This window comes from Phasianus colchicus, chromosome 3, assembly GCF_987193195.1.
Source record: "Phasianus colchicus chromosome 3, bPhaCol1.hap1.1, whole genome shotgun sequence".
NCBI lineage: Eukaryota > Metazoa > Chordata > Aves > Galliformes > Phasianidae > Phasianus > Phasianus colchicus.
The window spans coordinates 22,536,759-22,560,540 of NC_143438.1; the positions used below are offsets into that span (position 1 = coordinate 22,536,759).

Consider the following 23,782-nt stretch of genomic DNA (forward strand, 5'->3'; position numbering starts at 1 on the left):
TTGAAGGCTTTGTATGTAGCTAGCAGTGGTTGGGTTTTTTTCCAGATGAAATGTGTATAATGTGTTACTAATACTTTCTTAACACTTAGATGTATCAGTGTGCTCAGTGCCAGTTTTCTAGAAATGCCACATCTTATACAAGGTATTTGTCTTCAGGAGAAAGGGTATGACATGAATTTGGATAGCAGATTTGGAGGGGCTTGTTTGTATCCAGTAGTACCTGAACTGACATAAAGCTTTGCTGCTTGTATGCATGTTGACAAAAGGAATCTTAAGCAATTTCAAAAACCAGCAGAACCTGCTAGTTCTATGCAGAACAATGATGACAAAAGGCATGTGCACAAGGGACGTGCTTCTTACACTACTGCCTTTCTCTCCACAGCCAGTGGTTTAGTGTTCTGAGTCAAGTCCATGCATCCACTGAGCAAGAGATCCGAGAGATGCATGATGAGCAGGCAAACCCACAAAATGCTGTGGTAAGTCAACATCTGAAGAAATTTTCAGAGCAAATATTTTCAGAAAACAAGAGGCACTGGTGGCTGCAGCTTCTGACAGTCACCACCTAATTTCCTTAAATGCAGTGATAGCCGGGACACTGGCTAGAGGCTCCATGTCATAGGCCCTGTGCCTGTACAACAGGAGAGGCTGATTTTCCTCCCCATCCCTGTCGTTTACCTCAATGAAAAATGAGCATTGGTTTCTTTTTTCCTTTGGTCCAGTTATTTGCCACGCCATAGTGTACAGTTGAGTTTGGAGCCTTGCAAAGATGCAGTTAATGAGCAAATTAAAAAACAAAGAGTAAAAGATTTGAGATTACTTTGGTCCTGCATTTGTCATTCTTTACAGCTTCACGATTTAGGTGATAAGTTTGTAAGCTACTCTCGGGCAAAGGAAACTAAAACTTCTTCAAAAGGATGACATTAATATTGGGTGGTGCTTTTAGGACAAAACTTCAGGCAGATTTGGGAACTTATAAGAGGAAGAGCAGTTTCTGTGCTGCCTCTGGCTTAACTGGAGATAATCTTTTACTGAATCTGAGTCTCCGAGTCTTCTCCTCACTTAAATGGTTAGGAGAAACTGATGCCCAAATCTGCAGCTCATTTTGCTTGATCAAGGCTGCTGCTTCTTTCACATGTCTCTGAGTAAAGTACTGTGAGTAATGTAATAGTAAATGTCTTCCTCCTTTTCTGCTTGGATATTTGTTTATAGGGTACGCTCGATGTAGGACTAATTGATTCTGTCTGTGCCGCTGACAATCCAGACAGGTAAGTAAGTCAGAACCATGCCTAGTGACTTTCTTCTTCTCCTTTCACTAGTCAAAATCAGGTGCTTTATACTTTAGTCTATATATTCTGCTAACCAACCATACATTCAAATGATTCATTATTGTCTACGTTGGCATTGCTCTGTTCAGCAGTTTTGCTACCAAAGTAGTCCAAAAGCCGAGGATTAAGTATTTCTTTCACTTACACAAAGTAGCACAGCTGAAAAAGAAAAGCATATTTTTGAATCTTTGTAGAAGCATAGAGTCATAGAACCACAAGGTTGAAAAGGACCTACAAAATCATCTAGTCCAACCATCCTTCTGTCACCATTACTACCACAGCTACTAAGCCATATCTTGTAGCTCCTCATCCAGATGCCTCTTGAACACTGTCAGGGACGGCGACTCCAGCACTTCCCTGGGGAGGCCATTCCAGTACCTGACCACTCTCTGAGAGAAAAAGTTTTTCCTTATGTCTAATCTAAATCTGCTCTGGTGCAACTTGTGGCCATTCCTTTGAGTCTTGTTCATTGCCTGGGAGAAAAGGCCAAACCCCTCCTCATCGCAGCCTCCTTTCAGGAAGTTGTAGAGTGCAATGAGGTCTCCCCTGAGCCTCCTCTTCTCCAGACTAAATAATAGCAATGAGATACGCAGAAAACTCTTTTTAATGTTTTGCATTTTATCTTCCTTTGCAAGAATGTTGTATTCTACATGGAATAACAATTTCCTAGAATAAAATTGTCTTTTATAACAAGCAAGATAATGCAGCATTAGAAAACAAACTGAAAAAAACCAAACCAGGGTATTCTTAGTTCCCAAACTAGCCACACTGTATTGAGAGATAAAATTAATCTGAGTTCAGGTTCTGGCTTGGGTTACAGGATTACTGGCTATGAGGTATATTATTTGCACTGTAAACATTCATTCCAGTCCTCTCATTGCTAATGTGTGAAACAGCTGTCTTTAAGTTACTGGTTTCTCCTTGGCTTACCATGATCTGGATACTACAAGTAACTTTGATACAATCACAACCCAAGCTTCCTAAATAATAGAACACAGATGTCCAAAGCTTTCAAAATGTTGTTAGTGAGGCATGTGTCACGGTTTTGTTTTTTTCTTGTGATTTTTTTTTTTTTAGTTCTCTAAGAATGTAAATCGGGATGGAAGGGTTTTCAATTAGGAAATTAATTTGACTGATGTAGGCAATAAAGTATTTCTATCTTGACTAATGTGAAACCACTGGTGCAGCTAAAAGGAAAGAAGCTGAGCAAGGAGCTCTTTGAATCTATATTCAGAAAGACAGATGGGGCTTCTCTCATTTTCCTAAACTGGGGAAGAGGGGAGCCTGGAAGGTTGGCTGCTGTTGGTTGTAACCTTGTTTGATAGCTTGATCTGCTTTAGTTTATACCTTAACTCTATCATTTTTCATGTCTCTTGCTATTGCTTTTCTTTTGGAATCACATTGGGCAGCTTCCTAGAGTGTGCTTCACATAGCTCAGTCTATAGCTGACTCCTCCTCAGTGATCAGCAAAATTACTCTGTTCAGTTCACATTTCTGTGTGTTTCCTCATCCACCACTTCTGAATAATTTAGCACTGCAGCACCAAAGTGACTGTGACCAAAACAGTAAGTTCTGATCTCTCCTTACCCGCTTCTGTCACACTGCTGAGTGCTACCCACAAACAACATGGTTTTTCTGGTTTTATTAAAGTATATTAAATATTAAATGCTACTAAAATATTCAAAGATATTCCTTCTTTCTGTTTTTCTGTATTTGCATAGTTGTAACTTATTTACACACATTTCACATTACTTGATTTACTGTAATCTCTCTTCAACCAGTATTCTAATTTTACCTCCTAATTATTTTATTTAGTTTATATTGATCTCCATCTGGCTTTTAAACAGCACACACTGGTTTTGGAGAATGCCATCATATCTGGGTGAACCAATCCCACAAACAATTCTAATTGGTTCTAAATTCTACCCAATTACCTTCTCACCAGGACAATAAAATGAAGAGTTTCTTGTGCATGGGGCAGCCCAGGCTGCATTATTCCCATCTTTTACATCTGATATGGCTCTTTGGAAGTGGATGGATGTGGTCCTGGGCAACCTGCTCTGGGTGTCCCTGCCTGAGCAGAGGAGTTGGACCAAGTGACCTCCAAAGGTCTCTTTCAACCTCTGTGATTCTGTGCATTACAAGATGAAAAGAAATGGTGGTAAAGGGTTAAAGCAAGTGTTTGTAGGCTGAAAAACCTGCCCCTCTAATCCAGAGAGCCATCAGCACAGTTTGCGCAGGCTAGTTCTTCATGCTTCACTAAATCCCGTGTAGGATTGAATAAAAGCCAAACTCTCATTAAAAATAGATTGTACTGTCTGCAAATTGGGTTGCACTGCATTAAAAATAAAAGAGTCCGTGTTCACATGCTGTTTCACTACAGAGCTTTATAAACTGCAATTGGTTTTGGCTAATGGGACCACTGAAGCAGACGCTCTAAATAAATCTGACCCTGAAATAAAGTTCTGATTATGATCAAAAGCTGATTAAAGACTGGGGCTTTTCTCACAATGGATTTGAGATATGACAAGTTGCAATTTAATTTAAACTCTTCCACCACACAGAGCCCTGGCACTTTGGTGTGCATCTAAAGTAATTGTGTCTTTTTAAATGCATGATATTTTTAGCTGTAGTAGCGTTGAAATAAATGTTACAGAGATGGACAGTACTTATCTGAATACAGAATGCAAACAAGGAGTAGTGTTTATGCTGATAGCAAGTGACTTAAACAGTACATTGATTGTAAAGGCTTTATCGATCTCCATTTGTTTTTGTAGACCCAACTCCTTTGTGATTATTACCGCTAATCGTGTTCTTCACTGTAATGCTGACACACCTGAAGAGATGCATCACTGGATAACGCTGCTTCAGAGGTCAAAGGGGGACACGAGAGTGGAAGGACAAGAATTCATTGTGAGGGGTAAGAACCAAGTTGAATAAAGTGAACAAAGGCCATTAACCAAAAAGGAGATTGTTCCCCCTGTATGGTCTTTGTAGTATGCCAGCACAGCATGGTAGTGCTGGAGCCTCATCTTTGTACAGTGGACTTTACTCACAAATTAATAGTTATACTCCTGATGAGCCAAGTAAGAAATCACTGTAATGAGGACAAAATCAGTTTTGTGAGTTGACAAAAGAATTATTCTATCTGTATGCCAAAGTTGCAACATTTTCATATGGATATAATACAGTATTTTCATCATTAAACTGTTTGGTAATTTTAATTGAAGTTGTTTAATATGTTAGCTAAACAATTTACATAATGTTTTTGTTGTTAAAAGTATGCAACTAACTTTTAGCAACTTAATTTGGTCCGACTTCGTTTTTTTTTAAAAAAGAAGATTTTGATTCAAATTGTGTTTTTCACAGGATGGCTGCACAAAGAAGTGAAAAACAACCCAAAGATGTCTTCGTTAAAATTAAAAAAGCGTTGGTTTGTTTTGACACACAATTCCTTGGACTACTACAAGAGTTCTGAAAAAAATGCTTTGAAATTGGGTACGCTGGTCCTAAACAGCCTCTGTTCAGTGGTCCCACCTGATGAAAAAATCTTCAAAGAGACAGGTAATTGTATGCTCTGGTTCAAATGTGCTTTGTTACCTTCTGTCCTACCTACCTTGTAATGCAACAAACACTGTTCAAGAATATTTCCAGTGGATTATTACACTTGCAGTTTGAGAAATCAAGTTCCTAGATCACTGAGGGATTTTACAAAAGACCAAAGTAATAATGTACACAGCAGTAAAAGTTGCTTTCACCTACATTCAGATTATCATAGATGAGCAGTGTTGCTAAGTTAGCTTGAACTGTTACGCTTACACATCAAATACCTGAGAAAGACAAATGGGGAGCACTCTCCTCATACATTATTCTGTATGCTGAGGAACATTGGTGGAGCAAGTATAAGGATGTGCTAACCTCTGTGCTACACCTGAGTCAGCTCCCCACTGCATTTTCAGAACTGGTTTTCAGCTCAGACGTGGCCGTTTGCAAATGAGAAGCGACTGTTGACAGTCCTCTGTAATCTCACTGGGGTCACCAACACTTCAAAGAGGATTTTGCTAGCGAAAGATGAAATGGATTTTCTTTAATTGAATTTGCTTCATAAAAAAAGAAAAGCCTATACAATGATACAGAGAGACAACTGGATTTGAAACGCTCTTCTTGTCATAGTTGCCACTTTGTTTGTGTAAAATTAATGACTTTTTAATAGAAGTAGTAGCTCATGCATTACACCTGTTAGTATGTGTGCCGTAGATAATGAAAGACCCATATACAAAATAACCCATTTACAGACAGGACTGGATGGGCAGGGCCCATCAGCTGTGTCACAGTATTCCACTATATCGTCCTGTGATCACTTTTACTGTGATTACTGGGTGAGGTGGAAGGCTGCGCAGCGATGACTGTGTTCTTATTCTTATGCCTTTTTAAGGAGAAGAAACTCCTTAAAAAAACCACGTCTGTATTACAGCACTTCCTTTCAAGTTCTTTGTCTCTGAAAAGCTGCCAACACAATCCAGAATTCAGCACTCAGTGTCCGATGGGACTACACGTGTTTTCAAATAGAAGTTGTGGTATTTTTGCAGATGTAGCTTCTGTGATTAATAATTTTTATTGCTGTCCTAGGCTACTGGAATGTAACTGTATATGGACGCAAACATTGCTACCGCCTCTATACCAAATTACTTAATGAAGCCACCCGCTGGTCTAGTGCCATCCAGAATGTGATTGACACAAAAGCACCAATTGATACCCCGACTCAGCAACTAATTCAGGATATTAAGGTAAGAACAAACAGGTGGGGGTGGGGAAAAAAGGCTCTTTAAATATTTGAAATCATCTCTCTCTCTCTTTTTTTTTTTTTTTTGGTTGCTTTTCAAGATAAAGCAGAAAATATGAGATTTAATCCTGCAGTGACATGAATTGAAGTTGTGGAACCAGCACTATTCACTCACTTGCTGAAGGAATTTCTATTTAAACAGTGTAATAACAAAGTATAAAGTGCAGCTTGGACAGGAAAAGAATTGTTTGGGGGGGGGGGTTGTTTTTTGTTTTTTGGGGTTTTTTTTTGCATGAAAACAGTAAGAAGCTGTACTGGTTTATGTAGCTTACCAGGTGTTGCTGTACCAGGCAGTAGAGTGCGGTGTGTGGGTTCATGGGTTAGCAGACCTCTTCTGCTATGTCCACTCTGAGATGCACACCAGGATGTGGACTGGACAGCTCCTGGGATTGTAGTTTTTTCCTTGGGTTTCATTTCTTGATATGTGGTTGCTTGGGCTAAGCATGGATCTGCATGATGAGAAACATATTCAGTTAATGCTTACTGCTTTATGTTGGGGACATTACATGTTGGCCAGAGGAGGTCTTCCTGAAGATTTCTGCTTTCAGGACAGGGGATGAAGGTCTTCAGAAGAGAAACAAAAAATAAAAAAAAAGGCAGGGGGGAGAACTATTAACCTTTTCCCTTCGTGAAAGCCTCCCCCATGCAGAAGAATTATCAGGTCTAACTTTCAGGTCTGTGAAGGCTATTCTTCAGAGCAGTAGAAATATGTGGAAGTTCAGGATTGACAGAAGACAGTGGTTACCCATTTGTCAGACCTGGGCTAAGAAAGTACAGTATTTAGCTGTCAAAATGAGTGCATCAGGTTTACAGCAGCTGTTTTTCTGGACTGTCTGGTGTATGATAGTTCTGTAGATTACAGCTGATTGGTTTTACTGTATAAATAATTCTAAAATTAAATTGATAACGGACATCTTGATGTCATGGAATATGGAGTAAGACAATTATAAAATGAAAATGCACTCCCAGAAACTGTATGAAACTTTATTTTTCTCTCCTGCAGCTCTGCTGTGGTTAGTTTTTAATTGCATAGATAAAGTAGGCTTTTGCAAGTACTGAGGTTAGGAAGCAGTGAGCATCCATAGCCTACAGAGTGCTGCAGCAGCCACAACTGGAGTTACTACCAGCTAACACTGTTTACACAGATAACTAATCTTTTCACAGGGAACCTAAAGGCACAAAGCATTGCATCACTGCTAATGCTAGACCCAAACTCCTTCTTTTCTTACCCCAATAGGAAAACTGCCTGAATGCTGACGTGGTTGAACAGATCTATAAGAGAAACCCTATTCTCCGTTACACTCATCATCCACTGCACTCGCCATTACTGCCACTGCCATATGGGGACATCAATCTAAACTGTAAGTTTTTCAGTCATGCTTTTCCTTATGAAAGACTGAACTGCAGGACATGAGTTTTCAATCTGTGGCAGTATTACAGTAAGGTAGGCAAAATATATTTTCCAAAGAAAAAAAAAAGGTAGAGAAGGTAGAGAACATCAGTTTATCTAGCAGAGAACCATGGGCTTGTGGTGCTCCTACATGGGTGTAACAGAAAGGAGTAATTGTTGTAATGTTGTTGGAGTGTTACAGAAAGGAGTAATGTTGTTGATGTAATGTTGATTTGTTACTCTCACCTATGCAACTGAGAAGACAGTTTGAAAGCCTGGCACTGAAATACAGAACTAAGCCCAGTTCATTCAGTCTCCCTGAATCCCTCTCAAATCATTTCTTTCATACCCATTGTAGGGGAGTGCACAGCTTCCAATTCAGAACAAGTGTAAGGTTAATCAGTTGTGATGGGAAGTGTTACTTACATGACAAAAGATGTGAGTGGAAATGATTTGAAAAAGTAGTGGTTTATTTATTCCTGAAACAGATATAGCCATGTCTTTAAATATCTCTTGTTCAGTCACTAACTTAGAAGTCTGTTTTAAATGAATTGTTCACAGCTATTGATGATTATGAATTTAATGTCCTTAAGTGGATTTACTTATGTTGCAATTGTGTATTAAACAAGGTATGACTCAGATCAGAAGCTTCATCTCTGGGAGGTGGGTGGGATGTTGACAGCTGATTAAAAGCTAAGGTACTTCCTGATAACTCAAATGATATCTTGCTGCTCAAATAACAAGGAGAATTAAAACCTTAGAAGCTTTTCCCTTCTCTTTCCCTTCCTCCTCCTGTCCAATGGCAAGGCACTGTTCTGTTCTTGTCACTCTAGCTGCTAGTCCCGTGCACAAGTTCCCTGTTCCCCATGGACAGAGAAGGCAAGCTTCCTTTGAGGTAGAAGTCTTTCCAAAGTCTTCCATATCTTAAATGGAGCTCCACAGATAGACTGATGCTCAGTTGTTGCTTTGACTTGCAGTTGAGTTCCACTTACATTCTGTAACAGTATACTGGCTGGTTAGAAGCTTAATATTTGTAACATATGTCTGTACAGTTTTGTACTTTGATGTCTAGCAGGCCTAATTGATACAGACGTCAGAGTGATCTCTTCCACCCCTTAAACCTGAGTGTTGCATGGTGCTTTTAAGCACCATGTTGCGAAAGTTGTGAGCCCATGCTGAATAATCTGCAGTACGAGAACCAATTGCCACCTTTTCCAGCACTTGAAAAGAAAGTTGCATTTTCATGGCAGAGATCTTGTCTTATTAGTATTGTTTGGATTTAACTGAACTTCTACTGCAGTATACAAAAATGATGTTGTGTTATCTTTGTCACTTTGCATAAGGCACTTCAGCTTTATCTCACTTACAATCTGATTAGCTTATCACTTTCCTGTGACAATGGCAAAGCAATGCACTCTCGCAGTGTGGATTGCTCTGGAAGAAAATGTCTCCATAAAGAAACAACAATCTGATCAAGCAAGATATATATTTTAAGCTAAATTGTCAGAAATTTCAAAATGGTAGTTCATGCAATTCAGAATAAATCTTAGTAGCAGAATAGCTCATAAAATGAGTTGGCACCATACATTTGAAATGGAAATCATCCTGCATAATAAGGGCTGTAAAGTATCACTGAACAATTCCTATGCTGATTCTGAGTGCTCTTTCTTTCATTTCTCAGTCTAAACACTGTTCTCCCCATTTTTTTGTTCATAGTGCTGAAGGACAAAGGATACACAACTCTGCAAGATGAAGCAATCAAGATATTTAACTCTTTACAACAGCTGGAGTCTATGTCTGATCCCATCCCTATAATTCAAGGCATTCTCCAAACAGGACATGATTTACGACCTCTTCGAGATGAGCTCTACTGTCAGCTCATCAAGCAGACCAATAAAGTGCCTAACCCTGGGAGCATGGGGAACCTGTATAGCTGGCAAATACTCACCTGCATGAGTTGCACATTTCTGCCAAGTCGCAGTATCCTCAAATATCTCAAGTTCCATCTCAAAAGGTGAGATTTCAGCTAAAGACCAAGAAAAAAGTTTCACTTTTTTCCCCACAACACATAACTTTGCTTAGACGTCTCATAGTGAGACTACAACACGCAGTCTTGTGGTGAACTGGCTGCACTAAAGAATAAATCTGAAAAAACTGTTGTAAGAAAACTGTTGGAGTTGATCTCGATGGAATTATTATTTGAAGAAGCAACCGAAACCCACTAAACTGAATGCATTGTTTATTAATGTTGACAAAAGGTGGGGGGAAGCTTTCTATAATTGTGTAGAGTTGCTTAGATGATCCACAGGCAGTATGTCCAGGTCTCATTTCTAACTGTCCAAATCAACCTGCTATGTAATTCATCCTTCTTACCTTAGTTTTGTGAGGAATGTATTATGAACGTAAAAGACTGCAGCACTGAAAGATGTACTTGAGGTAAAAGGTCCATTTGCAAATCTACTTTAAGACATTAACAAATGTTCAGAAAAAAAGAAACAAAAAACATTTTTGCGAGTCCAGCAAGATCCAGAATGTGGAGTTCCTTCTGCTACAAAGCAGTGGAAGAATGCAAGGAGTTTGTCATTAGGAAAGGCAGTTCATTAGCAACAAACTGTTCTCAGTAGTTTCAAGTCATATCTGTATTTGTGCTAGAACATGGGCTGTGTAAAACACTTTGCTAAAAATAATTATTTTGTAAATATCTGTGAAAACCTTGAGTTCAAGACATACGTTTCAAACAAAGTAAGATCAGTGGAATACGTCAATTGCTTTACATAAATATTAGAGTTGAAAAAAGAATCAATCTTGATTCACTTTTTTAATTTAACTCGGCTCATAAAATAGTCTTCTCATTAAAAAAAAATCCCAGCTATCTGATACAATACTTGTAGGTTTCAACACTATCACTGCATAGTCATCATAAAACATTGCTGTAAGCCTGCAAGAATCTTTTTATGCTGTTTATATCATGAATCTCTGTAATTTTTCATATACTTACCAGCTTCTCCCAGCTAATAAGGTTTAATTTGTATTTTATCATTGGAAATATTCAATAATCAGGACTTCATTAAAGTTCATTGTGAATAAATAATACATAATATTATAGTATATATAATAATCACAAATGAGTTCATTGAAGTTGTTGCTGAATATTCAGTAATATTTGGAGAGAATCCTCAAGAATGTCAGGAATGGAAATCAAGTATTCTGAGGGACGCTACTGCAGAACTGAGCTGTCAAAATTCTATTTGTTTTTTTTCTGCTCAGTGTAGTTTTGTCTTCATTCAGCCACTGTCTTTGACAGAAGGGGTGTTGATTAACACGAGATAATTACTATTATCTTGCTGTCAGATCTGAGTCATTACAATGTTCCTGTAGTTACTGATACAAAAGCAACTGAGTTTTTGCTTTCCATTAGGTTTGTAGAACAAAATGACCATGTATGTTTTTCCATAGTGTAAACCACATCAGAACACTTTGCTTGACAGTGAGATGAAGCTTTGAGTGTGTCAATTAAATAGCATACAGAATACAGAGGTCATAGAATCATAGGGGGGTATTTTGTCACTTTCAGGAAAAAAACCAAGTAAGTAAGTTTTCTATGTCACAGACTGGCAGCTTAAAGCAATCTTTGTCTTGCAGGGTTCGTGACCAGTTTCCGGGTACTGAAATGGAGAAATATGCACTTTTTACTTACGAATCTCTGAAGAAAACCAAATGCAGAGAGTTTGTGCCGTCGCGAGATGAAATAGAAGCTCTGATCAGCAGACAGGAAATGACATCTACAGTTTATTGCCATGGTGGTGGCTCCTGTAAGATTACAATCAACTCACACACTACAGCTGGAGAGGTGAGTAGAGGTGACAGAACAGCTATGGCACACAACCAGTTCCTCTTCACATGACAGTTCGAGCCAGTAGCAGCAGTAAACTTCAGAAGCTCCAGGGGTGTCTCCAGCAGTTGAGAGGGCACAGTTGTTCCAGTCAGGGAAGGGGAGGGAAGACTTACTTAGGTCTTTGTACCTCTTTTTATATATATATAGTGTATATGAACTGTACTTACTCTGCAGAGAAGTATCCAACTGCAGCTCTCTCTTGTAGGACAAAATACAGGAAAGACTTAGAACTCAGTAGAGGCCTTATTGGAATAACTTCAGTAGATACTGGTGTGTGTGAGAGCTACGTTGCTTGCTGAAGATGGACCACTGTATCTGAGTTGTTGAAATACAGTAGTTATATCTGGTCAGGTGATAGCACATACATGTTCCCTTACTCAGGATAAAAGTTGAATTGGAATTCTGCAATTATGAATAGTGACAGTGAGAACATCTGACGAGCATTTTTAGCCTGAGGGAAAGCTTAACTCTGAATTTTTTCCTATTTCTTTGTTTTGCCTCTGTGGTACCACCTTTCTGTGCTGTGGTTCTTCACGTACTGTTTTTCATTAGGTGGTTGAAAAGTTAATTCGTGGTTTGGCCATGGAGGACAGCAGAAATATGTTTGCTTTGTTTGAATACAATGGAACTACTGATAAAGCAATTGAAAGCAGAACCATTGTGGCTGACGTCTTGGCAAAGTTTGAAAAGTGAGTGTGCTTCCCTTTCTCTCACTGTTCTAATAAGTTGCAGTTAATACATTTACAGTGGCAGTAGTGCTGAATTCTCTCTTGCTTGTTTGTGATGACACAGCTGAATTATGCACTTGCCTATTTGTGGAAGGAACAAGAGCATCTTCATTTCTGGTGTTTTTTTTTTTTTTTTTTTAAACAAATTAATGAGCTGCTTATTTACTTGGGTTTGATTTTTCTCAATCTTGATACCAATAGAGTAATATTTCTTATTATTATTTCCACATTTTTCTTTTCAATACCACAATATTTTCTACCATTACTAAAATTGCAGCTGTCTCAGTTTTGGGAGATCTGAATTCCAGGCAATCATTGCCATTGTGAGTACCACTGTCTAACACACACACATGGAAGTCAACACAGGATGGATCATAACATTTTTCTTACCAATGAAATTTAAACTACCATAGTTTTGCAGTACGAAAACGTAATGCAAGCCTACATTCCTGTTTGTCATCCTTACACTATATGCATGGCAGTCAGCTTCCTTTACCTACATAGTAATGGGGGGAAAAAAGGATTGGCTAATGAGCGATCACATTTTTAACAGAACTTAATAATGTTGCTTTTGTCAACAGTTGACTGAGTCACAAATAAAAGATTGTTAAAAGAATTTGTGTTAGAGGCAGTTGACTGAGCAGTTGACTGAGAACTGAATTAACATTTGTAATTCCTTGATTAGGGTTTCCTTAGTCTCTAAATATATAGAGAGATAAATAGATCCCCGGATCCCAAGAGTGAGGTACACTGATGAAAAGAACTAGCTGCTGTCAACAATACCAGACTGATACCAGGTGTGAGCAAGTAAAATTCGGCTAGTGCTTAGATTGTTCAGGTGTCAGTTTAGAAAGAGTTTGATTACAAAGATCTGATCTCTCTTTTCTTTTTCATACACACGAGTAGGCTTTCTGCCACTGCTGAAGCTGGGGAGATGCACTGGAAATTCTACTTCAAGCTCTACTGCTTCCTGGACACAGAAAATGTCCCAAAAGATAGTGTGGAATTTGCCTTCATGTTTGAGCAGGTAAGGAGATAGGTTTTATTTTGAAGACTTTTAAGAGAAGGAAGAAACAAAAGTCTAGTCACCATGGGGAATGTTTTGATTGAGTGTCTTGTTTAACTGAATGTGCTTCTCAAGCAGCATCAGTTTATTCTGATGTAACTGATTGACCTTGAATTTCCAAAAGATTAAATCGGTTGTGTGGAGATCTGGGATTTGAGACTTGGTTCAGAATCACAATCCCTGTGCTACAGATCGCAATAACATATAAACATTTTATTAATTTTATTATTAAAGATGTACTCTTTTCCCTCAGTCGTGTTTATTACAAAGCTGTGGTAGGGCTTTGCTCGTTTGGCTGGAAACATCAGTTTCACAGTCAGATTATTAAATGCAGTAAGTAAAACCAGATAGCCACTTCTTCCTAACATATGGTTGCATAGATGACATCCCAAGTAAGCATTTTGATCCAGATTTTTTCTCCGTGACATGTTTTTTTCCTTCTTAGTAATCCAGTTGTTCCTACACATTTGGGTTCTCAAAGAGCTGTACTAGTAACTGCACATTCCCCTTGAGCAAGATCATCAATTGCCTTGCAGTTCTTCTGGTAAACCCTGCCTTAGCCATCTGAATGGATCTGGCATGAGAATTTACCACACCTGATTGATGTGATGGATTATTTATTTCAGATCCAGTGTATGCTTTGCACAAAGTCTATGTCCTGTTTCTCAGTCTTTTTAGAGACTTTGTTTGTACATGAAAAGCTATCTTTGTCCCCTCTTTAGGCTCACGAAGCAGTGATTAGAGGACACTATCCTGCTCCTGAAGAAACCCTTCAAGTCCTTGCAGCTTTGCGTCTCCAGTACCTTCAGGGAGATTACACTCTGCATACCACCATACCAGACCTGGAGGAAGTCTATCCCTTGCAGAAACTGAAGTCTCGGATTACTCAGTCTACCAAAACATTCACTGCAACAGAGAAGGCTGAGAAGAAACGAGCCAGCTTTCTTGAAGGAACGCTGCGGAGGAGTTTTTGCAGTGGCTCTGTCAGCAAACAGAAGGTTGAGGAGGATCAGATGTTAGACATGTGGGTCAAAGAGGAAATCTCAGCTTCCAGGACTAGTATTATTGACAAATGGAAAAAACTGCAGAGGATGAACCAGGAGCAGGCTATGGCAAAGTATATGGCTTTGATTAAGGAATGGCCTGGCTATGGGTCAACACTGTTTGATGTAGAGGTGAGTAAAACCTTTAGAACACTCAAAATACAGCTTATACTGTACGGTTCGTGATTTCATTACAGTGGTGAAATCATAAATAGCATATCACAATGCTCAGACAGCTGATGCAATAAAATGTTTTGTATTAAAAGCATACTCCAGTTAGCATGCATTGTAGTGATTTTACCATAAAATAAGTGAGTGTTTTATGGGATAGAGGCTGTGTAGGTTGGGTACAAGCATAGGAGAAGCATAGAACACTGCGTTCAAAGATGGACTAGCAGCACTTTTTTTTTTTTTTTTTCCCCAAAATGGTAACAGACAAGAACCTCAACAGTAAGTGTGGCATGGCTCCCTCTGTTACCTTCACTTTTAATTTACATTCTTTCCTCTAGTGCAAAGAAGGGGGATTCCCACAAGAGCTGTGGCTCGGAGTCAGCGCTGATGCGGTTTCTGTCTACAAACGTGGGGAAGGAAGGCCTCTGGAAGTGTTTCAGTATGAACACATCTTGTCGTTCGGTGCACCGCTTGCCAACACCTACAAGATCGTGGTGGATGAGAGAGAGTTGCTTTTTGAGACTAGTGAGGTAAGAGCAAGAAGGCATTTTCTTTTACTACTCTAGTCTTCCTTTTCAGATAGTCAGACAACTTTGTAATTAAAGAATTTGCTGCAAATGTTACCAGGTTTTTTAAAGATCCCTGTAAAGCTAAAAGAAAGACATAGCGAGATGGATAGAAATACTGAGCGTTTCTATTTAGCTGCAAAAAACTTTTGTTGAAAGCTCAATGGCTTTGTATTGTTAGTGTATAAAGGAATTCATTCACATAGGGTTTCCTCACTCAAGACTCGATGCTCTTTCTATTCTCTTGGCAGGTGGTTGACATTGCAAAGCTGATGAAAGCTTACATCAGCATGATTGTGAAAAAACGCTACAGCACCTCTCGATCAGTGAGTAGCCATGGAAGTCAGGGCAGCTCCAGGTGAAAACAAAACCAATTCTGCTGTGCTCTGAACAGAAAATATTGCTGGTTGGCCTCAAGATGACCTGGCGATACTGATCACGTCTGTTGACAAGCTAACCAAGTACCAGAATTTCCAAGGAAAATACCTTCCAGCCTTCTTTTTAGAAAGACCACAGGGTGAGGAGGGAAAAATCAGCTGAAATGCTCACTGGCAGTTCCACATATTGGAACTGCTGGCTCATTGAAAGCTTTCCAACGCATTATTACCTTCAGTTGATGTAAAAGATGCCTTAAGACTTGATCCACTGCAACACAAGCAGTATGAAGTGCCTTATGAAATTAAACCTGCCTTGTATTGACCTAAAATTGCTGATAAAAATCAAGGGGAATTTTTTTGCCCTTATAGAACACTGAAATCAAAGTTGTATTCATCCATTCTGCACTAACTTACTGGTCTGCATATATGTGGGAAGAGGGAGGGGAGAAGAGCAAGGTATATTTTTTTTGGAGAGCTGCTGGCAGCCTTCCTGAGAGATGCCAACACTTAGTTTCCCCTTGCCTCCACTGATGTGCACATTGCACATGCCTATTTGAGCTGTCGGTAAATTTGACTAATTTTATTCTGTATTTCGTAAGTCTTTCAGAGCAAAGGGAATAAGTATGTGCAATGGTGTAAACAGTCTTTCTGTACATTTTAATAGTTCAGAGCTATAGTTGTTACAATTGTATGGTTGCTTTATAAGCCTTTTTATTAACAGGTAAATTCCAAAATTTTCTTACATTGATTTTACTATTGCAAATATATATTACCATATGAGTAGCAGAAGCCTGCGTTCTGTATCTGCTGTATTATAGAGATGTAGCTGAGAATATTTATAGACTACCCTAATACAGAAAACAGTTATCAGTTCCAGTGCTCCATAATGTCAGCTTAAGTTTTAAATATTTTCTTTTAAAGGCACCGCTCACTTATAATCGTGGCTGGACTCTCAAAGGTCGGAGCCATTCAGAGTTGAGTAGAAAATGGAAAGTTGTACAACGCAACTGCTTTAATATGGAGTTCTCTATTTTACTGGGTTGCCTAATGAAGGTTCTTGACAATACCCTGTAAATACATTGGGGAATATCAGCTAATAGTACGCTGATTTTGGACTTCTATTTTTGTACAGAAATACTGTAATATAAAGCAAAACTTTGATCAAAGGTATCTTTTAATTCATAGCAAAAAAAAAAAAAAAAAAAAAAAAGCCAAACAACAAAAAGAAACCTGAAAAATTGTACTGTTATTAAAAAAAAACTCAGCCTTTAAGGAAGTATGCCTACTTACTCAAAAACAAACAAGTTCAGCAATAAAGAAAAAATGTATGTATTGTCTTTTGTTTTCACTCTGTACCACATTGGGTTTGCAGCAAACCTTTAATTTTGCCAAGCCAAGAACACAGTGTGACTCCATATGTGCTTTTCTTGAAAAGATACACGTTTGTGCTGTGTTGAGAAGTTCCCATCTGCTCAAAACGACCTACTTGATCAAGATACGTGTCAGTTACACAAAAACAACAAAAAGGAAGGACTGCAGAGTAATCCCACTCCACAGGCAATATGGAAGTAAAGCTTTTGCTATTTGCATAGCCACAGTGTAAGCTAGCTGTTTTTATTAGCCACCTACAGTAAGTGCACATAACATGTGGAGGCTACAGGGCTCACTGCTCTTAGCAAGGAACCCTTAGAGTCACACAAAACATAGATTTCAACCAGCAAAGCAAGAGGATTTAATTTTGTCCAAGTGCTGCTTATGGACACGCTCAGGTAAGTTCCTGCCACAACAATATTACTAATGGGAGTTTTTATGTTTGTTTGTTTATAAAAGATAAAGGAGGGGGACAGCAGAAGCTGTTCAGTCAAGCCTCAGCATCCACCCAGGTAAATGACAGGATGAAGTGGCAGCTGAAAAGGAAATGCAATCATGCATCAGCCTATTAGCACACCAGTATCCCAGCGCCTTGGAGCTGGCTGTGCCTCAATCCCACTCATGTCCTTAGGCTTCAGTCTAAGAAGCACTTTCCCTCCTAATACAAATACATTCCATTTGTAAGGGTGCCAAAATTCTTAATAATCTTAATTATACAAGTTATGCACAGGAAATTGCTACACCCGAGAAGCGTTGCATCAGAAACTTAGGTGCCAAGCCCCACATTTCTGAGACGTACAGCTCTAACAGCAGGGACGTGCAGGTTTGTGCCAGTACAAACACCTAACAGACATGCTACCGAACAGCAAGGTGACCTTACAGCAACTCAGGCAGAGCAGTGGAATTTCTTGGATGCAGACAACCTCTAGTTCTCATAGGACATACACTCCAGATCACCATTTACAGCTCTGCCAATTAAGTATGGAAGAGTACCAAGCAAATAATGAATATAAGAAATTCTGTACATCGTACAGCCGTAGAAACACTGTGTTTCATTGTCTGCAGATACAAACTGGAGCTGGCACACAGTGGCTGCAAGGTGGGTGAGGTTGCAGAGACAGGCATTTGGAGTATGTCAACATGACTTTACATCTGTCCTTATTTCTTTCGAACTACAGAGTTTTTAATTCCAGTTAAATTCACATTGCAAGCAAACACCTACAAAGCTTTTATCTTGAAGGAATCCATGTAGAATATCTCCTACAACACATTGCAACAGACACTGGGCCTTTGGTACAACATATTGAAACTACAAATACTATGGCAGCCATGGGAACCAAGCAGAAGAGGTCAGCAGTGATCCAAAGGAATCAGCCACTGGAGTGGTTCCAACTGTAGTACAAGCTTATCTGCATCAGAACAGGAAGATGGAGTCTTTTCTTCATTGCTGCTGTCCAACAGATGTTTGATTAGGACAAGCAGTATCTACTCAGGCTGTTTCTCAGACATACCAACATCTTCATTCATCATGGGTAGTGATGAAATGAAAAATGCATCAAATATGAGTGGGTTTGGAGAAAGGGGATACCAATAAAATAAACCCACTCCTAATTCCTAATATATAATGATAATTAGTAGTTGTATCATCTTCCAGCCTTCATTTACAAGATTACTCAAGCTGAAACTTCCTTTAAACCAACTTCTCTCAAAAGCATGTACTTTGTTCCCCTTCATCAGCCTTATAGTATTTTCCAACATCTGATAAAGATGATAGAGAGATAGAACTGTGCAGTCTCCTAAACCCCTTACAGTTGCTTTGTAACAACAGTATTCTTATCTACTGCAATTACTTTACCTACCTTACTTGCCTTTTTGATAGTGACATGCCTTTAGTTCTTCACTGGAATTTTATATGCATAAAGATGAAAGGGGGGAAAAGTGCCAAATGCAGTCAACTGACAAGCCTTCAACTTACTCCATAAATTCTTAAAATTAGTTTATAAGTAATATTTTTTCATTGTTTTTCACATCTCATTTCTCTTACTCCGTCCATAAGATCATTTAGTCCTCTCCACAGAAAGCCACAGTGAATGACAAGCACTTTTCCAGGCCTCCAACCATGTATTCCCAAGTGAAATTCCTTGTTCCTTCTGTCCTTCCCCAGAGCACGCTGACAGTCCCCAGCCCTCACGCAGCCTTAGCAGAGCAGACTTGGCAGCACTCTGCCTGACAGCAGTGGGCAGTGCAGTTCTGGCTATTCACACATTCAATGCATGAAGTCATTACTTACTCTCTCTCATACACATTCAAACAGCAAATCTATATAAGGGGTTACAGTAATTTGTCCAGAATTAGATAGATGAAAATCAATAAATGTTATTAAACTTCTATGTCATGATTAAACGGAGAAGAACTGAAGACATTTTGGAGTTGAACAACACCTATGAGTTGTTGCATAATTATTTCATGAGGTGGCTGAAAAGTATGATTTCTAGGCTAAAAACATCTGTTTTAAGTGGTTTCTTAACAGGATTCAACTGTAGCCTGTAAACATGCATTTTCTTCCAGAAAATCCTTTGTCTCAGATCCTAGACAGTTACATCAAACTATTTTCTTTGATCCAATTGTATTATCCAAGCAATGGTGTAACACCACATCAACAACTCAGAAAGTGGAAATGTGCATTGTTATGCTAGCTCAATTCTGTAAAATCAGAAAAGAATACTGCATTTGAGAAAGGAGCATTTACTATTGCTGTCACACACATTAACCATGCGGAAAGAAGTATTTCTCGCAGGGGTGTGAGAGCATCCTGACAGAAGAAAAAACTAAAACTGCTCAATAAGCATACAGGCACTCATCACTTCATAGCTGGGTTACAGCTGGGAGTTCATTGGCATTGAGAAGCAGCATAACCTAGTGGAGAAGGAAAAAACTACCAAGGTCTAATAGTTCTGCATAAGAAACAGCATCAACATTCACACGATTGTGTCAATTTTTTGTTTTTATTTTTTTTTCTCTTGTACTACCTTGTTTTAGCTTACAGGGCCAATGGACCCAGTGAATTCAAGCTGCCAAACAAACATTTCATTGTTACAAGAGAAAAGACTGAGAAATCTGAACTTGGAAACTCCAGTTTCACTTACTATGCTGTGCATATAAATTTTTCCCATAAATGTACATCTGTGCACACATGGTGTTAAAAATACCAAGTTTTCATTTCATCCTACCAACTAATATTGTCTACCACAACCCAGTGTAATTATGTGTACTCTAAGCTGTCTCATAACCTCAGACGAGTCGTTTCATTTTAAGGTCGCACACAAGCTTTTGCAAGCACAGACTTCTCTTAAGATTTGTTTTAGAAATCAACCACGGCTTTGATTTGTAAATTACAAGTTTTTGTGCTTTTCATTATTTATATTGGGAAAGTACCTGGGAAATCTGATAGAGATTGCACCCTGTTTATTATGCTTGGCACCGTTCAAACACACATTATGAGGTCAGTAAAGACTTTAATCTGCAAAAAACTTCAATCAAATAGAGAAGACAAAGAGCAGGTCAGGAAGACACAAGGAAGCAATGCAATCTTCCCCTCAGCAGGACAACATGGATGCTGAAGTTAGAAGGAAACGAAGCTATCCAGAGGCACTGTGACAAACTTGAAAAGTGAACCCATGTGAACCTAATGAGGTTCAATGCAACGAAGTGCAAGGTTTTGCACTTGGGTCAGAGCGACCACAGATATCTATACAGACTGGGAGGCAAACTTCTTGAGAGTAGCCCTCCAGAGAAGGACCTGGGGTCCTGGTGGATGAAAAACTGAATGCGAGTCAGCAGTTTGCTTTTGCGTCTCAGAAGATGTCCTGGGTTCTTTAAGAAGAGGGGTGGCCAGCAGAGACAGGAAGGTGATTGTTCCTCTCTACACTGCTCTCATGAGGCCCCATTTGGAGTACTGCGTCCAGGTGTGGGGCCCCCAGCATGGGAGAGATGTGGAGTTGTTGGAGAGGGTCCAGAGGAGGGCCACAAAGATGATCAGAGGGCTGGAGCACCTCCCCTACGAAGACAACCTGAGGGAGCTGGGCTTGTTCAGCCTGGAGAAGAGAAGGCTGCAATGAGGTCTCCTTTGTCATGGTTTTGGTTTTTGCTTATTTGACTTTCAGTATTCAACATCAAAACATCGTGTACTGGAAGTGTTAATATTCTAACTCTACGTACCTATCCCTATACATTGCGGAAGTCACGGGATCTGACCCTTCCGGGGGGGGGCGGTCTCTTACTGCCTGGCAGTGGGTGCTGGAGGGTGCTTTCCTAGCCGTTCCAAGCTTTTTCAGGTTTGACTCGGTCTCGGGAACTCTCTCTCATATCTTATTTCATTCATTAGTCTCAATTTCAATTAGATTGTATTATATTGTATTATTTTGTATTCCGATATCATAGTTAGTAAAATAAGTTTACCTCCATAGATTGTTGCCGCTGTTTCTTTCCTTTTCCCCCTTCCTTCCCATTTTGTGGGCCCAGGTGGGGGGTGGGGAGGGCAGGGGCATACTGCCCCCTGTCACGGGCATAAACTGATCCAGTTAATTCCGTGACATCCTTGCAGCCTTCTCTTCTCCAGGCTTACCAGTATTTAAAAGCAGATTATAAACAGGAAGGGAATCGACTTTTTACAGACCAGTGATAGGACAAGGGGGAATGGTTTTAAGCTCATAGAGAGAAGGTTTAGAATGGATGTCAGGAGGAAGTTCTTCACAGAGGGAGTGGTGAGGTGCTGGAACAGGCTGCCTAGGGAGGCTATGGATGCTCCATTCCTGAAGGTGTTCAAGGCTAGTTTGGATGGGGCCCTGGGCAGCCTGCTCTAGTACCAGATCTGGAGGTTGGTGGCCCTGCATGTGGCGGAGTGGTCCAAGCTCGATGATCCTTGGGGTCCTTTCCCACTCAAGCCATTCTGTGATTCTATGATTCTAAGAATCCATGAAGTAGAGGGCAGATCTCTCTACTCCCAGCCACTGCTATATTTTCCAGATCATTATAACTTTAAAATGCCAGGAGAGGCATAGTCCTCCTGATAACAAAGTGTTAGGTTTCGTTTCTTTAAATTATTTTCTTCCATAAATTGTCCTTCTTTTTTAGATAAAGAAGGATGAGCAAATTTATTAGCACGACAGAAGTAAAAATTAGTAGGCACTAAGCAGCATACAGTCCTCCATAAAGAAGGCCTTATTGACTAATGTTCTTGAAAAATATAACTTTAGACAAGATATGCTATACTGCATTTGACACACAACTACTTCAAGAACAAAGAAGTCAGATGCGAAGCTGATGGCTGAAAGAAACAGCAGAGGGCAGCCTCTAAAAGCATTTCTGGGAGGTGACTGACATTCTCTCAAACTGCCAACTGTGGCTCTGAATTTCCCTGCATTTTCTTCAGCTACTGTCAGTTACAACAACTGAAATATATCTATACTGAAGCACAAGACCTGGAATATTAAGCTGAATCCTGTGTTTCAAAAGCACGTGACAGGGGACGAGGGTGGAATAGGATATTTAGTGCCTGCCATTTTAATAGATACACACACCTGTATGTAAAATCCTTCAGTAGATGGAACCTAACTGCATGATGCAGTAACGTAGGACAACAATGAACTCATTCCTGCTATCTGTTTTAAGATTATGGTAAATCCCATTTAAATAAAAGAATAAATGTTCTGCAATAGAGAGACCTTTCAGATGCTGAAAAGCTCAGAGGGTGGGCTCAAAGGTGACAAACTCTTTGGCAGTTATTAATTGGGAAGTTGCTCTACATTTTAACCAGAACTATATCAGATATCAGAAGTTTGTGAATAGTGAGAAAGACCACAGAAGCATCCAGGAAGCTTCCAGCAGAAACAGGATAAAAGAAAGGTACACAGCAAGTATATCACAGAGGACATTAGTCTTTGGAAAGAGTTCAGGTGATCCAGGGAACAAAAGGCTTTTAATGTTAATTAGGAAGGATTAAAATAAGCAGTATAACTATTGGGCACCTGAAGAAATATATTCTGCTGGGAAGGAGCAGAAGAGATTGTAAAACAAAGCTCTGCCCTAGAAACTTGTTGGAGTTCTTTGATGGTGTCAATGAACTGTGAATGAGGGACATACATTTTAGGTGGATTTCCAGAAGGCTTTTGGCCAAATTCATCACCTAAGGCTCTTAAGGAAGGCATGTAGCCACAGAAGCAGCAAAGCTCTGATGTGGGAAAATAATTGGCCAGTAGCTAGGGAAGGGGCAATGAGGCAGAATGGTTCATTCTCAACACAGGAAGGAGACCAACACTGAAGTTCTGCAGGGGTTCTGCAGCACTAGGTGAGGTGTGGGGAAAAAACAATCCCAGATTCAACTGTACAGTAACAAGCTCTGGACTGAACAATATCAGTAAAGGACAAAATTGTGAGGTTTTAGCAGTTCCTGGAAAATATTGACTCAATATTTGGAACCAGATAAAATAAATAAATAAACAAATAAATAAAATGAAAGAAAGATGTTAGAAATTATTACAAAAGGCACAGAGCAAACCATGGAGCATTAATATGAAACTATTTAAATCAATGATCTCCTCCCATTTCAAATGCAGTGCTGATGTGACTAGAACTGAAGAAGAAAGGTATCTTAGAACTGGAATTGTTCAGAGAGGAGCAACAAAGATGATTATTGGTGCAAAAGTGCTACCATTCAAAGAATGATTACAATAGGACTCTTCAGTCTCAGAACACAGAACACAAGTTAGTAAGTGGCATGGTGACAACTGGATACAGAGTCAGTAATCATACAATTGATAGGACAGTTGTCATTGATAGGACAAGGGAAGTGATTCTTCCTCTCCTTCCACCATTTATGAGACCACATAAGGAATACTACGTCCAGTTTTGGGCTGCCCAATACTAGACACTTGCTGACGTACTGGAAGGAGGCCAAAGGCTCCCCAGAAGGAGAGACTGAAAGAGCCAGGTTTGTTCACTCTTGAAGA

The 23,782-nt window shown here is 39.5% G+C and overlaps 1 protein-coding gene and 1 long non-coding RNA gene across 3 annotated transcripts in view; one reads left to right on the top strand and one right to left on the bottom strand.

The window, feature by feature from the left end:
• The window catches only part of MYO10 (myosin X), a 150,935-nt gene extending 134,195 nt beyond the window's left edge, over positions 1-16,740 (top strand). Inside the window, exons 29-41 of the mRNA XM_031589235.2 lie at positions 383-476; positions 1,210-1,265; positions 4,103-4,245; positions 4,695-4,889; positions 5,955-6,112; positions 7,406-7,529; positions 9,275-9,572; positions 11,201-11,408; positions 12,006-12,142; positions 13,088-13,208; positions 13,970-14,422; positions 14,800-14,991; positions 15,279-16,740. Coding sequence (XP_031445095.2) covers positions 383-476; positions 1,210-1,265; positions 4,103-4,245; positions 4,695-4,889; positions 5,955-6,112; positions 7,406-7,529; positions 9,275-9,572; positions 11,201-11,408; positions 12,006-12,142; positions 13,088-13,208; positions 13,970-14,422; positions 14,800-14,991; positions 15,279-15,389 — 2,290 coding nt within the window. The 3' untranslated portion in view covers positions 15,390-16,740. The remainder of the gene's footprint in view (positions 1-382; positions 477-1,209; positions 1,266-4,102; positions 4,246-4,694; positions 4,890-5,954; positions 6,113-7,405; positions 7,530-9,274; positions 9,573-11,200; positions 11,409-12,005; positions 12,143-13,087; positions 13,209-13,969; positions 14,423-14,799; positions 14,992-15,278) is intronic.
• LOC149918455 (uncharacterized) overlaps positions 1-23,782 on the bottom strand; it is a 33,742-nt gene that overhangs the window by 4,863 nt on the left and 5,097 nt on the right. For both annotated transcript variants that reach the window (XR_016465044.1, XR_016465043.1), the window contains exon 2: positions 6,441-6,617. This is a non-coding gene — a long non-coding RNA (uncharacterized LOC149918455). The remainder of the gene's footprint in view (positions 1-6,440; positions 6,618-23,782) is intronic.